General features: G+C 39.7%; 1 protein-coding gene and 1 long non-coding RNA gene across 14 annotated transcripts in view; one reads left to right on the top strand and one right to left on the bottom strand.

Moving 5' to 3' along the window:
• Window positions 1-15,719, bottom strand: part of LOC111259394 (uncharacterized) — a 39,077-nt gene that overhangs the window by 11,452 nt on the left and 11,906 nt on the right. The gene's annotated exons all lie outside the window — the stretch shown is intronic.
• LOC111259310 (uncharacterized) overlaps window positions 1-15,719 on the top strand; it is a 37,182-nt gene that overhangs the window by 14,634 nt on the left and 6,829 nt on the right. For all 12 annotated transcript variants that reach the window (XR_015310583.1, XR_002679574.2, XR_002679573.2 and 9 more), the window contains 3 exons: window positions 5,434-8,752; window positions 10,287-11,432; window positions 11,661-11,929. Coding sequence is in view for 3 of the 12 variants with exons in the window: in XM_022831291.2 (XP_022687026.2) it covers window positions 5,434-8,752; window positions 10,287-11,432; window positions 11,661-11,929 (4,734 nt within the window). In the remaining 9 variants the exon portion in view is untranslated. The remainder of the gene's footprint in view (window positions 1-5,433; window positions 8,753-10,286; window positions 11,433-11,660; window positions 11,930-15,719) is intronic.

Raw genomic sequence — 15,719 nt, 5'->3', positions numbered from 1 at the left:
CAGAATAATCACAACCTTACGAAAGCTCATAGAAGAGAAAAATTTGTTGGATTATATGGATGACCGCGTGGTAAAGATGCAAAGATGTTGATTCCTATTTATCAACCTGAGACTAGTATTTTTAAAGACTACATAGGCGTAGATTGTGTATTGGATGTGGTTTACTTAATACCATTTGCATACCCTGCAGAAAAAAAGCCAACGTTCTGTACTAGTCTAGGCATGGATTTTGTTCCCCCTGGAAACATAATTCATCAGTGTGATCATTCGTAAGTGTGATGTGAACTATATATGATCGTAATCTCAAAATTAGCTCCTGTATTTACTTCGAGAGCAAAGATTTGATCAAATAGATTAAAGGACAGGTAAAATGATACATACGTCTGTGTAGTGTTTTTCTATCACACGGAATCGTATAATATAATTCTAAAGATCACGGCAAACCTAATTTCGCATGTGAATTAGAACTACGATTAGGTCAGTAAACACCTTTGGCCATATGACCTACTGACAGTTTGAGATGTAGATCTGATGCAGCTCTTAGAGGAGATGGCCATTTTTTCAAGACCTAAGAGTAATACAAGCGCACCTGATTGTTAATAGAGCGATGTGTTAAGATTTTCGCTGAAGGTAAGTCACGATCCACTTACCGATATACTAGCCGAGCGGCTGGAACCTCTGCACCTCATCCAGTGGTAAATAAATGCAAAACCTTGTACTTAAAGTGGCCTTATCTACGTGAATACGCGTATCATCTCAGGAGGGTGACCGGAACAGTCAAACCTTGACTTTGACACATTGCTTTCCATTTAAGTGGTAGAATACGCTGAACCTTGACAGGTTTTTAGATACTGGATGCATTAAATTCTAATAAAGTAAGAACGCGCAAGAGTTATGAAATCGGTTGCATAAATTGGTATGATGTGAAGGCGTTCTACTGCACTTGAGGAAGACGCAGTTAAATACGTCCATTACTATTTAACGCCGCTCAGCTAAGCTTACCCCAGGTTAATCATACTTCTACTAACCCGAATACGGTTAGCTTAATTTTAGTTATTACATACCCTACCGTCGGCTATGAGGCTGGGTGTGTCTGCTTTGGAACTGAACTTCGAATCGAACAGCTGCTGGATCGACAATTCGAGTTGCTGGATCGTGGCACGCAAAAGAGATATGACAAGACAAATTTTCCATTTCATTTTTATTTATTCACGACTCCCTTTGTACTATAGCGAAGAGTACGCTTATGTTTTTAGATTAAGCCGTCAATTTAGCCCAACGTTCTCCTAGGCGCTTCCGAGTGAACGCTCATAAATTTTCCACATCAGCTATATGCAAAGTCCAAATACGGTATCTCAAGTTACCATATGGTACAAGAAATCCAGTTTTCGATACAAATATTGTGCCTTTCTGTGGTACCAGGTCGAAACTGTCTCGGCATAACCTCTTAAATGTGTATGCTTTAGACGTCGTCGTAGGCGTCGATTCTGGCAGTGTCATTCATTGATTTTATCAAAAGGTTTCCTTTAGACTTCTAAAGTCTTCCTCGTCTCGTTGATGGCTTGAACAGCAGTATGGGGATCAGACATCAGTCACTTCGTCTTATGCGTTCTTCTATAAAGAACGCCCTAGATGGCTGATGCAGCGGTTATACCATCCATGTACCGAAACTTCTTACACTAAAAAAAAGTGTAACGCTGTCGTTCATTAGCATCACTATCCACACTAGTACAATCGATTAGTCTCGTGAAAGCGTAGGTTTCCATTAATGATGCAGGTCAGGTTTTTCGCGGTGTTTCCTATTGCGTCGTAGCTTGGTTAACTAACCTGCCACAACAAATATTCGATATTTTAAAGGGCACACCTTGAAGGGACATTCAAAACGATGCAATCCGGTCTATTTTCAGTATTTCGAGGACAGCCGGCGTGTGTCCTATCACGGCCGAGCATAAAATTCGACTTATGGGCAAAATGGGCTCTATTAACAGGCATCGCAAGGCCGACGATGACAGCGGTGTTCGGCATCCCTTGAGACGTTCGCCATACAGACCGTCTGGAATCTATGGAGTTCCTGGTCACCATGAAAATACTACGCACAACAATGAAGGGACCGTCAATAACTAAACGCAAGTTGCTTCTAGTCTATCTCAGTGCTATCCTCATTATCGTGCCAATTTCGTTATCTGGATAGCCTCTTTATTTAAGATAAGGAACATTTTTACAATCATCTACAATTCGTCTCATTTTGGCTGGTTGCTTAGATTATGTTATAATAAAACTGCCAATCTTTATTTGCCAGCCAAAAAGGCCCCGTATACCTATGCCGCAGCTATACATATGCAAAGTGTTATTGAATTAGGCAGACTCGGACGTATCATATTAAATCGTAGGTTACTTAAATCAATTGCTTTGTTCTTAATATTGAAATAAAAATCATTTCAACTCTTATGGACTAAACAAACCAGATTAAATGTAATAGGTGACAAGCTCTTTATTATATGACCTAACATTCACATATCCACATATCCCCATATCGTTTTGATAAGTATTCTAAATCTATTTGTAAAAAAAATAAGCCATAATGCAATTTCTTTACGTGCTTTATCCTACTTTACCTTTAGTTAACTTGTAAAGGCTAGTACAAAAAAATTCTTATTTGTGTTAAAGACATACATGCTAAAGTGGCTTCAGGCCATTCTAGTTTTAATATTGAGTTTTAAACAGGTGCTCCGTAACCCGGTCTGAACTAGGATTGATTCAAAGGCCTTTGAACCGAACAAGAAGATTGTGCAGACTTCCCGCTGCGTTACTGGCAAATAACAGAGTCTTATGTTTCGATACATTGACAAACGATACATTGGTTCCTGTACATTGTACTGACGATTTTGATAGCACCATCGACTATCTGTCCGAGCAGAAGAATCGGTAGTTTAAACAAAACTCATACTATCTCTTTCTTCTAAAACGAGAACAAAATGCCCTTTATATTTGTAAAGAAAGGTAAAATCAAATACAAAAGAGCATCGTTTTGCGTGACCAACTAATTAAACATTTGTTCGAAAGATTTAAGAAGAAGCAAAATGTAAAAAACACTGTCAGAAGGTCTATAGCTTGATGTCTACGCTTGGTTGTATATATATATATATATATATATATAACGAAAATGGTTTTTGTAATTGTGGTGGTCTTTAGACTTGAAAATAGCTTTGTTACACGACTTCAAATATTTTGGAAAATTTGTCTTTACAAAGGCGTTGATAAGAATATTTCTTTTGATTGGAAATATATGTACAGTCAATAGGTATCATTGACGCTTTTGAGAGTGTCATCGGTAAGAAGCTCATAACGTTTAATTTGTACGTCGATGATTTGAAAGTCTCGTACGAGAACATGAGTGTCCAGAGAATCGACGTTTGAATTTGGCGGGTGAATTTTCTTGTTGTTAATGTCGTAAAGAAATCGAATTTCATGCCGTCGTTAAAAATGTTTTGTCCCTTTGAGCAAAATTGCGATCTGTGTAAGGGACCGAAGTTGTTATAGCGCTGCTGTAAACTTTGCGCGGTTGATGTCGATAACGCTTTTAGAATAGGAATATTATCATAGTTATCGGTATATTTGTAGATCGGATCGAAATCGGCGAAACTGTTGTCTACTGACTCCTGCCTGATACTTCACTGAAGCCTCGAAGCTCCACGGATGCCATATCTTTTGGATATGCCAAATTGCATTGCTGGAATGCTTTTTACATTTCATCATTAATCAGTTCTAGCCTTCAATAACATCAGCGCCTGAAAAGCAATAATATCAGTGGGATAGATTTCGGGACCCGCACTTACAACGATGCAAGTAACAATTACGGTATTGTTGCAGTGCAATTTTCAGAATATTCGTTTTTCTTTTTCTTTTTCCGAGTTTTAGTACTTGCTGGTTTCTGGCGCTTCTCGAAGTGAAAGAACACATTTGCTCGGAATCTACACATCCCAGACATCTTTTCCTGTTATTCTTGTTCCTGTCAAATACAACTGCCGGTTCCTTTTATCGCACAGTCTCCATCGCTTCCTTTTTATTATCCACAACGTTTGAAAAATGGAAACTACGCATTTTAAACACTTCGTTAGGTCAAAGAAAGAAACAGGATAGACTATGCTTAAACGCTGGGCTAGCGCTGCAACATTCGTCAGGCGCTTCTTGTACTATATGAAGGGTAATGTGGTTTGGATAAAAACTTAACGGACTCACTTTCTGGTGATGTTTTTAACTTTGTTCAAATAATTTTAGCATTCGGATGATACGCCAGTAAACTTTTATAAATCGATATCTTTCAGGTTAACCAAAATCATACTACTATTTAATTGAGCGTTGCAACACGAGATATTGCGTGCGTATGTATGCCCAATTTAGGGGACTGTGTCTGTGTTGCATGAGAAAAGATTTACGTACAGGTATTATCCATAGTAGATTCTCGTGAAAGACGAACAAGAACAAAGAACAAACAACTAAGCATTTACGGAATAATCTATGTTGTATGATTGCCGTCATCGACAGAACATTGCGCATGAGCACGAAAGTACTGAATAGAATCATTGCATTAATCATATGCAATCGGGAAAATTAGCTTAGATGTGATACCTTTGGGCATGCGCAAATGTGCGTGTCTCAATGCCCGCATGCTCGGGTAACATGCCTCCTATTGACTTTGATTTATCGCACAACCTTTGGACACTGGATTATACTAAACTGCACCGCAAGGGTATCAGCTCTAAGGGGTCTCAGGCCTTCTCTCGGCCGCAAGTACTCTTAAAACTCCTTGTTGTCCTATCCTATGTTTCAAGTTTTACTTCCAGTATTTTAGCCTTTAAGTATACTTCCAACAGCTGGCTCCCAGCTCGAAGTGGATGGTCTACACACGGATTCGAACCTAGACTACCACATGTTCCTAAGCAAGGAAACTACCATTGCACTATAATGGGGACTGTTCTATCATATATTAACATGAAAGAAACCCGGTCTACGAAAAACTTCTGCATTTAGGCGCACCATAATTGCAGTAGTCGAAGTCATGAAGTAGTTACATGGAATAAGCCTGGTGGCAAAAACAGTGTGAGTGTTTTAAATAAACGGAGTCTCGATGATTGCTTGAAATCCTTGGCTTGGACTAAGGGCAAAGAAACAAATGTCGCAATCTTATATTTGGCTAGCTAAACTAGGAAAAGTGTCTCTGCATTATTTTGTACTGAATTATCAAGATCCCCAGGGTTTCCGGAAAAACCGTTAGTGGGTTCGGTGTCGATGTAATGTTACAGATTTCTAAGCAGCTACTACAATAATCCTGTGTACTTTTTGAATCTATCACAAAAGGGCCATGATTTTTTTTTAAATTAGCGTTATGCCTCGGTGCACTATACTAACAGTGATTGTCATTATTAACGGCAGATCGAGTCTCAGAATCGTGCCATATTTCCCAGTCAACCTAAGGATCCGCCTCGTAAATATAGAACTGGAAAAAGAAGTAGTGCTGAAAGTGTACAGGGAAAAAATGCGTCCACAATGAAGAGGTCGAGATTAGTTCAGGAACAAATGGACCTTAACCAGACAACCGAACCTGTCGACGTGTCACATAGCAACGATGCCTCCTCAATTCATACGACTGGTGTTCACTCATTTGCACATTCTACAGCAAAACCACTTCAAGGCACGGCAAAGCCTATGGCGATGACTGTTATTACAACCTCTGTTTCTACCACGTCTACAACCACAAAAAAAGTTGTCAACTTAATTGAGGAAGTTACTTCAGAGCTAATTCCGGATGAAATGTCAAGCAGCGACTTGAACGACAGTTTTAAAAGGATGAGAGATACTCATGAGACTATTAATACCCATAGTAGCAAAGATACCACAACTAGCACTATGCCTAAACCAAATTTGGTAAGCCAAGCTGCCGATTTCGACAGTACACGTAAAACTGCAGTATTATCGAGTAGCGTTTCGAATGGGAATACCAGCTTTTATAAGAGAGTGCCAGTTACACGGGTATCAGGAGCAGGCACATTGATATTTTCTTGCGAAAAACAAGTTCGAAGGCAGCGGAAAAGTTTTAAAGGGTCGAAAGGCATTTATCCCTTCAAAAAAGATTCCCTCGATCAAGATTCGGAACTCCTCAGTGACATTCTTCAAAAAAACAAGAAAGATATCTCGAGCAGTGAACTGATGGATAGATTAACAAGTGAGCTTGACAGTATGGAAAACAAAACCAGCGTATCTACCGCAAGTATCAGTAGGTTGAGAGATCTTTCGAATCTTAGCGTTGCAAGCATGAAATCATCAACGGCAACGTCGGAAAGACCGGAGTTGCCAAACACCACGCCAGCAATAAGCGTTTCCAGCGAGCGTTATATCAGCAGAGATATAACGGCAAACAGTGGGGCGACCATAATTGGCAGGTGTTTGTTGTCAAATGATAAGCCTTTTCACTATGGCAGCAACATTTCTAAAAGTTCAACAATTCTGGAAACACGTAATGTGAGGCGTGAATACTCGAACTCAGAAAGGCCCAAGAAGAAAGCGTCCCACCAAATTAACAACCATGTAAAGTCCCTTGAGGGTCCACGGTTGACAAAGGCGAGTCAGCAGTCGCCGGCTCAACTAAAAAGCCCCAAGGCAGCTTTAGTTTTGAAATTACCTTGGGACTCCAATGACAAAGTAAATCATCCAAAAAGTTTCCCAATGCCATATCAAAATCGTAAACCTAGTGCGAAACAGTTGGAAGACCCAAACAAAGGTCACACACTCCCCGTTTTATTCAAAAAAGAGGACGTTGGATGCAGACAACTCTTGGAGGAGCAAGACGTGAAATGTTCTAATTTAGCTGACTTTAAGACCAACGCTTTGACGGATGCCGAGCCAAATCACCGTGGTAAGGATAAAATTACTATGGGAAGAGGAGGGTCTTTCAAAGTGGTTCGAAACAAGGATAAATCGACGTTCAGTTCAAGGGAAAGATCTGATAAAGCTTCAAAAAGCCGCCTATTGTCTATGAAACGGTCTGATGCCTCTATAGTAAGGCGTGATCTAACGGGTCTAAAAGAAAACAGGGACTGCAAATATTCAAAAAGTAATAGATCTTGTAAACATTTAAAAAATGGCGAAATCTGTAGCTATTTAAAAAGTAAAAGGCACTGCAAACATTCAAAAAATAAGAGAGCTTGTAAATACTCAAAAAATGAAAACATTTGCAAACACCGAAGAGATAGAAGAACTTGTAAACAATCTAAAAAGTCGCAAGCGAGAAGATCTAGGGCAGGAAAATCGAGCCAAACGTCAAACGAGAAGATTCCAGTCTCCAACGACAGATATTCTAAAACCACCAATGCACTGTTAGAAAGGCCGATGATCTCACAAAACAAGATAGAGTCGAAAAACTCTAAAAAGGGAATATTTAGCTTCTCCAAGAAAATCAGTAAGGGATCTAAGCTTTCTAAACCTGCCGAATCTGATTCCCAGGATATCAAGGGCAGTAGGGCTTCCTCTGGAAGCTTCAAAATTAGTTTAAAAAAATGGTTTTCTAAGAAAACTCAATCGCAAAAAAATCAAGCACTGAGCGACGATGCGCGCGGAAGTATGCAATCATCTGGGAATCTTGAGGGTGGAAGCAATTCTGCGGAAAAGAATTTACAGCCTAAGCGCTCGCCTTTGACATCAGCCAAATTGTCACCCTCTAAACAAGCTCCAAACGGTGGAGGGAAGTCGCCGCCCGTGAAGCTGCATGACCAAAAGGAAGGCCAAATAGCGCCAGCTTTACGCACCGCTTTGACAGCAGAACGTGGAGAAGCACCATGCAGCGGGATGCTAGAACTGGGACAAAGTCATCAGTCCGGTGCTAAATATAATGCTGGAACTCCAGAAAAACACGCAAAATCGTCTCGTTTTTCTAAATCAATGCCGAAATCAGTACAGCTTTCGGAGGATAAACAGGTCCGTACAGCTTCAAAGACGCCATTAAAGTTTCCCGAATCAAATGCATCTCCTGTCCCAGGCCAATCCATCATTCCATCACAACATTCCAACAAAGATATTGCAGATTCAAAAGTGGGAGACGATAGTGGAGTGCGATTGAATTCCGCACAATCAGACGGTCCTGCTTCACGAAGCAGTAAAGCCAGTTATACAGAAAGGCAAAGGTACCTAAGAGCTCTGGAGAAACTAGTAGACGTTATTTCCATTTCAACAAAGAGTAAAGCCGAAGATCAAACCAGGGATTTGTTACAAGAAATGCTAATTAAAGAGGGTGTACAAGAACCCATAGCTGGAGAGGCTTCTCATGAAGCTTTGTTTGTAGGTGATTCTCTGAGAGCTTTGGCTGGCAAAATTGGTCCACCAGCCTTAAACAAGGGCAATTCCTCGGGAATTCCAGCAGAGATAACTATGCAAAAATGTTCTGCTATGAGAGACTACTCGAAAATCCCACTGGAAGCAGGTGTTCAGGAAACCGTTACTCACTTAAATGAGAATCCTCGTAAGAGCCCTCAAGGGCCTTTGACTAAGGCGAAGTCTGTGAGAACTCCGCTTCAAGTACGTTCTCAAGGAACGTCACCCAAGGGAAGCTCTCAAGAAACCAGGCATATAAAAAGTTCCCAGAGAAAATTATCAAAAACAGGCTTTCAGGGAACACCACTTAGAGATCGAGTCTTACGCACTGTAGCTACCGGCAATATCCACGAGTTAGCAACGCAACGAACCTCAAAAGAAGACACTGGTATGTCCTGGGTCCTTTATAATCTAACTTACTTAAATAGTAAACGACAAAACAGCTTTATCGAACTAACAAACATCGTTCTAGTTCTAGATTAAAATTTCTTCCGTGTAATTTCTTTCTGTTATCCAAGTATTTTTCAGTTCTCGCGTAAAAAATTCATGGCAGATGGCCGCGTAATGGAGTCCACGTTTCACTTGATTATATTTGCCTAGACACTGGCGATACACAATTTCTGCAGTGATACTAATTTAACTTTTGAATAAAATGAAGATTTGCAGTAGGTAAAATATATGTTGATGTAGTATGTCAATACATTAGCAAGAAACTACTCGAGAATAGCTTTGATACTGATGATAATACGTATGACGTACATCGAACTTAATCTTCAAACTAGCTGCCACAGATTGAGAAGCCCAGTTTATTGGCAGTACCGGGTAAGTTCCGGTGTAAAGTAGTATTATAGTTGAATAAATGTAAAAGATTTATCTATTCCAATATCTCAAACGATGGTTGAAAATCCCTTAACACATTTGGATAAATGATGTCACAAATGGTAACGCACTACGAACAGTTGATCGCAATGCAAGATTGCATAGGGCAGCTAAAACTGGGATTGGAATCGAGAAACTTATACTCCAATACCCGCATTTAGGGGCCTCAGTAACTTGCGCGCATCAAGGAGGCGAACTGGTGATATGCTTTATGTAAATATTACTTTACTCAAAAAAGTAATAAATATTGAAATTGTCTGGTAAAGCTGCACTATGCCACTGCACTGCTGTTCAGAGGGTTCCATAACGCCAATAACCACTAAGTAACCAATAAGGGAAAATCAGAAGTTATAGTATATAAATAAATACATTATAGTATAAAGTGTTTGTTTGGTTACTTCGAAACTAATACATTTCAAAAGACGCAGAACTTTGACCGCAACGTAATAGCCAATAATGAATGACTTTGCTTTCAAGATGTTTTTCAATGCAGTTGCTATGATAGAAGCTGAAGAATTACCAGGTCTTCCTTAACGATATAATATGGCTTTATTAGAAGCCCCTTCTTCTTATGCTCTAATTGGAAATTGTGATTTCACTGCGGGTACTCTGATGTGGGTAGATATGCTAAGTGTGAAAAAAATATCGCTGAAAAATATTACTGTTCTACAAGACTTTCGAACTAAGTTTGATAGTGACTCACTATGATATCCTAACAGAGCCATCTTTAATTTCGGCCAAAATGCTTTTCTCAGAACAACCTCTAAAAATTAGATGCCTCAAACGAGTTAGCGAAAAAAATAAGCTTTATAGCAGCTCTTATTTATTTATTTGTAGAAGCAGACTTCCTAGCTCGTTTATGGCCTTTTCATATAAAATTCAGTTTTGTGCGTTCCGTCGTAGAATTTTGAATGTAACGATATGCGTATTCTAAAGAAAAGATTTAAACGTTAGAAAGCTTGTCAAATATGGCTCCGCTTCCCGGCTAGCTTAAGGTCGTCCAGTTAAAGCTTTACAAAGACGTACAAACGTTGATATTGCAGTGCCGAAAGGTCTGGAAGTACCAGCTTTCGCAGTTCGTCATATGAAATGGAAACCAGCCAAGCTTAATCCGTCAACAAAACAAAAGAGCGAGCTTCGGGTACGAACTAATCGAACCTCGTATCCCATTGATACCAATCAAAAAGATTCATCTACGCCAACAAACCTTCGAGACTATGCTATGGGAAACGTTAATGCACCACTTGACAACCTAGTGGATCCTTTTCGACGATTAGAATGTAGTTCCTATAGTTCACCAACCTACGAATGTCTAACGACAGTTGCAGTTCGTGGCGGAAGCTGTTCAAAGAACTATCCGATTATTTGCGACAAAGGTTATCGTGTAACGTCGGAGTATGTTCGCTGGACTGAACCAAACAGCAGGAAGGCGAAAGATGGCAACGCTCTTTCAATCCCTCCAGTGAAAGATATTCGGGACCATCATGCGCGTGGCAGTGCTCAGAAGTGCGTTGGAACCATGGCAGAACCAGTAGATGTGTCTCACAAACTTCTCGCTCCCTCCGACCCCGCCGCGGGGGAGGCTGCTCAGATGAGAAGAAGAAGGGAAGGAACTAAGCATGAGTTTGTAAGCAAAATGCAAAAGATTTCACCAAACAGTTGTAATAAATGCTCATTGCAAGCGGATACAAGCTCAAGCAATGTTTCCAAGCAAAATTTCAACTATAACACCTCTTCGAATGTCCGCTCCACGCCAGACAGACAACTATCACGGTGTAAAGTCGGAAGACGGTCCGCCTCGATGAAGGGCGTTTGTCGACCTTGCATAAGGCCCAGGAACATCGACCAAGAATCACGTATTACTGAAGTCACGACGATGGGCACTCCCACGTCAATGCAACTGTCAGATCATACGATTTTCACTTCAACCAGGGATGCGGAAACAGAAACTGGCAGCCGGAGTATCAACGAAAGAGAGCGGTATTTTAGGCTTTCACTACCATCAGATCGATGCTATTCGATGAAGCCGTTCCCGCCACTTAACGGTCGTGTGCTCAACGAACGCCCAGCTCTTTCATCGAATTCAGAGGATTGTAGTAAAAACGGTTTGGCGATAGGAGATGCGAGGCGCCATTTACTCTTTAAATATCTGGCGAAATCAATGTATTGCCACGTAATACAGGAGCGTGGTAAGTTATCCAAAAACTCTTAAAAGTTATAAAATAACTTTTGACATCAATTTTTGACACAACTTTTGACACGGAAAACCCCCACCGACTATAAGGTTAATACGAACAATCTGATAATCTGCAACCAAAATGTTATTTCAATGTCTATCATTCGCGTGTATATTTTAAGGGTATGTTCTAATCTAACAATAATCTGATTCAAGTGGAATGCTTATCGAGTGTTTATAGATCCAAATGTGGGTGTTCTACAATCATGTGCCATAGAGCTAGACCAGCGCACAGGTCTTATGATCATCCCAGCCCCAGTTGACTCGACCCGCTGGTTCCAAATGTATAAACGCAACCTGGCGCTGTTGAGTCCACGGAACATTATTGTTGCTATGGCCGCACACATCGCGAGCGCGTTCTGTGACAAATTCTATTTTCGACCTATGGCTATACCGCTCACCTACGTGGTGATACCACCTAAATATGTCTTATTTTCATCGAAAGTGAAGGTACGTTATACGCTAGAGTTGGATACTGTTTCAGTCGTTATTTGCTGGCTCCAAATAGCCTGCATTTATGCAACGTGGTTAAAGGCCTCGTACAAGGCAAAATATAGTGACCGATTGCTTTTGTCGTCGGAATGAACGTTAATAAGGTCGGCAGGGCCATGTCGTAGCTACAAAGCCAAACGTCCTAGCTTTAGAAAGAAAGGAAACGCCTAAAAAATCATTTCATAGAAATATTTAATAATAACATAACTCGTCGAACAGTATTATACATTATATTATATTGAACGAAGGTATAGATATTAATTTAAATTCCTAACACGTCCTTAACAAAGCCTATATTTTGTTTATGTATTGCATGTGTATTATATTAACAGAAAAAAATTTTCTAAAGCGTTAGTTCAAGTTATAATACAAAAGCGTGTACTATAATTGAACAGCATACTTTTCATTTACACGTATGTATATTAAGGTACAAATATATTATAAGACCTTTCATGTAACAAAAACAAGAGTTATCTCAGCTGATGAAAGACACGTGTATATAACAGATAAATATAATTAACATTGTTAATTTATATGATAATATAACAGATGCTAGTATATACATATGGCCCAAAAACGTTTCCATATATTGACACATTGCTAATGCAACAACTTAGCTATTGTCGACGCAATTTCATAGCTTAAAGATCTGCTACAACACAACATTATGAACATCGAATGTATAATTATCCAGTGTCTTCATCATGGCGAAAGCAATATGTTTCTTTTAACCGGATTGAGGCCTTCTTTAGAAATTATACATAGGAAAGGTTTACCTCGGTGTATTGCAACCCGGTTTATTATTACTCGGTCTTTTATTTTGGTGCCCAGTAGGGATAAAGGGCGATTGCATGTTGGCGAATTCCAATGGTTCATTGACATTTTTTTTTTATTATTTATTATTATTATGAGCTGTCGTAGAATGACACTTTTGTGTTAGGGCTAGGTAAAAGACTACGAATCAATAAGCTTTAGGGATCACTGGAGTACCATAAGTGAAGATCGAGGTAATATAATAGGTTATGTAGCAGATCAATATAGCGGAACTTCTTAGGTCTATGGGTATTAAGATATTCTTTTTTAAGTAAGCAGTTGCTGATTTTCTCGCCTTTCCGTGGTAGTTAAGGGTTAATTGGTAAAGTACGTTCATAGCTCTTCTTGGAGAATACTGGAATAGTGTCATCATCAATCTTTAGAACAGGGCATTAAAATAATATGATCGGTGCCTTAGATCATCTGTTTTTTAGAAGAGTGATCGATCAAATACCGATTACCCTACCTGATTTCGAATAACCTGCTATGTAAGCCTTAAAACTGTGTCGGTGAGGTTTTTGTCCACATCAGCGCCGTACGACTCATCTACTTCTCCACTTGTAGTAACCATGGTTTTATTCTGGACGCGCAAATACGCTTATAGCTCACACATCTGCATTTGATTTCGATGAGAATCGTCGAGCCTAGAACGCCGGGTTTAATGTTGATTGGTAGCGGTTACGTGAAATTGCCCCAGAGTTTTTCCGACTATTTTTCCAGCGAAAGGGAGATTGGGGTTTATCAAAAGCTGCGTTGGTTTATGAACTGTACGTAAAATGGAAGACCGAGGCTTCAAACAGAAAACATTTAGATAGTTACGGTTCTGTTATTTCGACGGGCCACAGAAACTGCGAATGCTAAATTAATTGTACGATGTAACTGAACAGCAACACCTGTGTAGGTGGTAACCACAGAAGAACGACGTTCATGCTTTGATTTTTCCATATAAATACGTTTTACCTGTTCCATTAATGAAAAAGAAGCGTCCTTCGTTTGCTCGAATACCTCTTATGATCTATCTTAAAATTGCACTTTGTTTGTCGTTCAGCTTTTGCCTGTTTGGCAAAGTGAGCATTGCTAAACCGTTGGGTGCCAGTTCGGCGCTGGGTATTAGCCCTATTTGTTGGAAATGAGGTAAATAAACATGTGTGGTAGGTAAAAATGTGATGTAGGCCCATTTGACGCGCAGGGCACACGCTATCGTGACGAAGAAAAATCTCGCGTCGAACATGTCCTATAATTACTGCGCCAGTGCAAGATCATCTGAGTTTGTAATGATCGAGGCAAATAAACTACGGTTTTCGTGAGCCATTTATCAAATTACTGCTTACCTCGTTGTTCACACGACGTTCATTCGATCAATCGTTGATCGTAATCCATAAACGTGCAGCAATTGTGGGCAAAGGTAATAGCGTTACGACTCAATCGAAGGGTAAACGGAACACATCTCCGAGGGTGAGCTTAAATTGTTGTGTGTCCATAGTCCATTCTTATTTCATCAATAATATTGCAGAACGTCTATGTAGCAGTTTTAACCAAATAGTCAATATGACGGGTCTCTTCTTCCTAATCTCTTCTTCGTACTGAGAACTGTACAACTTTAAACGTCGACCCAAATGCTCGACCCATTGTCCAGATATTAACATTTCCAAAACCAGAGTACCATCACGAAGTTGCTGATGTTATCGTAATACAAATTACAATTTTTAAAATGATTTTTAGTAGGATCAGTATCATGCCTTTATCGGATCTTTAGAATCGCCTAATCTGAACTCTTGAATAGAAAGATATTTGCAAATTTATTTGGCTGCCGTTGTAGCTGTACGAATTTCCACTTATAACGTAAGTGCATATACAGGCAGTGCAGTGTCAGAATTGTGTTTGTTGGTGGACTATATATAGACCAGTTGCAGCTCGACGTCCTTTCTAGTTACAACTATTAGTGGTACTAGTAGCGGACAGCCAATGTTTGTAAGTTTTGAGGTCCCATAGAATGCTCTGAGAAACTTCGTTCACATGGACCATCGCTTCGACCGCATCATTCAGCTATACAAGGATGAATCATCCTATTGATAACTGTTATGCTGAGATTCAGATCTCCGCTGGGATTTGGGATCTCACCCGGTATCATGCGGTCAGTATCTTTGATGGCGTGGACGTTGCCGGTTTCACTTAGGAACATCTGCATATACACTAGTCGCGGCTGCATATACACTAGTCGTAAGCCGCATTCCTGAATTTCGATAGGACCTTCAGTGTTAACTCATCATACCTTTGGTATACTTCTTCATGGGTTTGAAATCAAACATTGGGCAAACAATACGGAAATCGAATTAAAAAAAAAGTCATTGTCATCTGACGTTTTAACGTATTTGGCACATAAGTGTGAAGGGTGTATATTAGTGTTTTCTATTCAGCCGTACTAATTCTTATTTACGTATATATCTCCGTAGTGATTATTGGGAATATGAAGCACAAGGGCCAGTGTAATGGCTGCTTCACAACAGCCGGCAAATGCTTGTGGTTCAACATCAAATACATATGGCTCGACTATTTCCGTTCACTATTGATTTTTATTCCGTTGTTATGCTCGGACGTAAACTTTGTAATATATGATTGAATGAGGAAGAAATTCCGTAAAGCTTGTCCTTTATTTATTTAGTAGCCGATGTAGCCGTATTGAAGATGTCGGCAAAATGGCTTTCAGCTGCCTAAAGCAATTCCATGATGAAAAATAATACGGGTTGGGTGTTGGTATTGGGGAGGCAATTATTTTCTTTGTTTCGAAACGTACTCGTCAGAGTGCGTGGGTATGTAATATTTGCTATTATTATAGACTATAATAGAAAAGAAAGGTGTAACGAGAGTTAAATAATATGAATGATTCATCATTCATTATTATTTTTCTTTTTGTTTAGATACTCGCTTTTATATA

Source organism: Varroa jacobsoni, unplaced genomic scaffold (genome assembly GCF_002532875.2).
Source record: "Varroa jacobsoni isolate VJ856 unplaced genomic scaffold, vjacob_1.0 scaffold_33, whole genome shotgun sequence".
NCBI lineage: Eukaryota > Metazoa > Arthropoda > Arachnida > Mesostigmata > Varroidae > Varroa > Varroa jacobsoni.
Note: the sequence above shows the minus strand (reverse complement) of the source record. Positions and strands in the feature narration are given on the sequence as shown.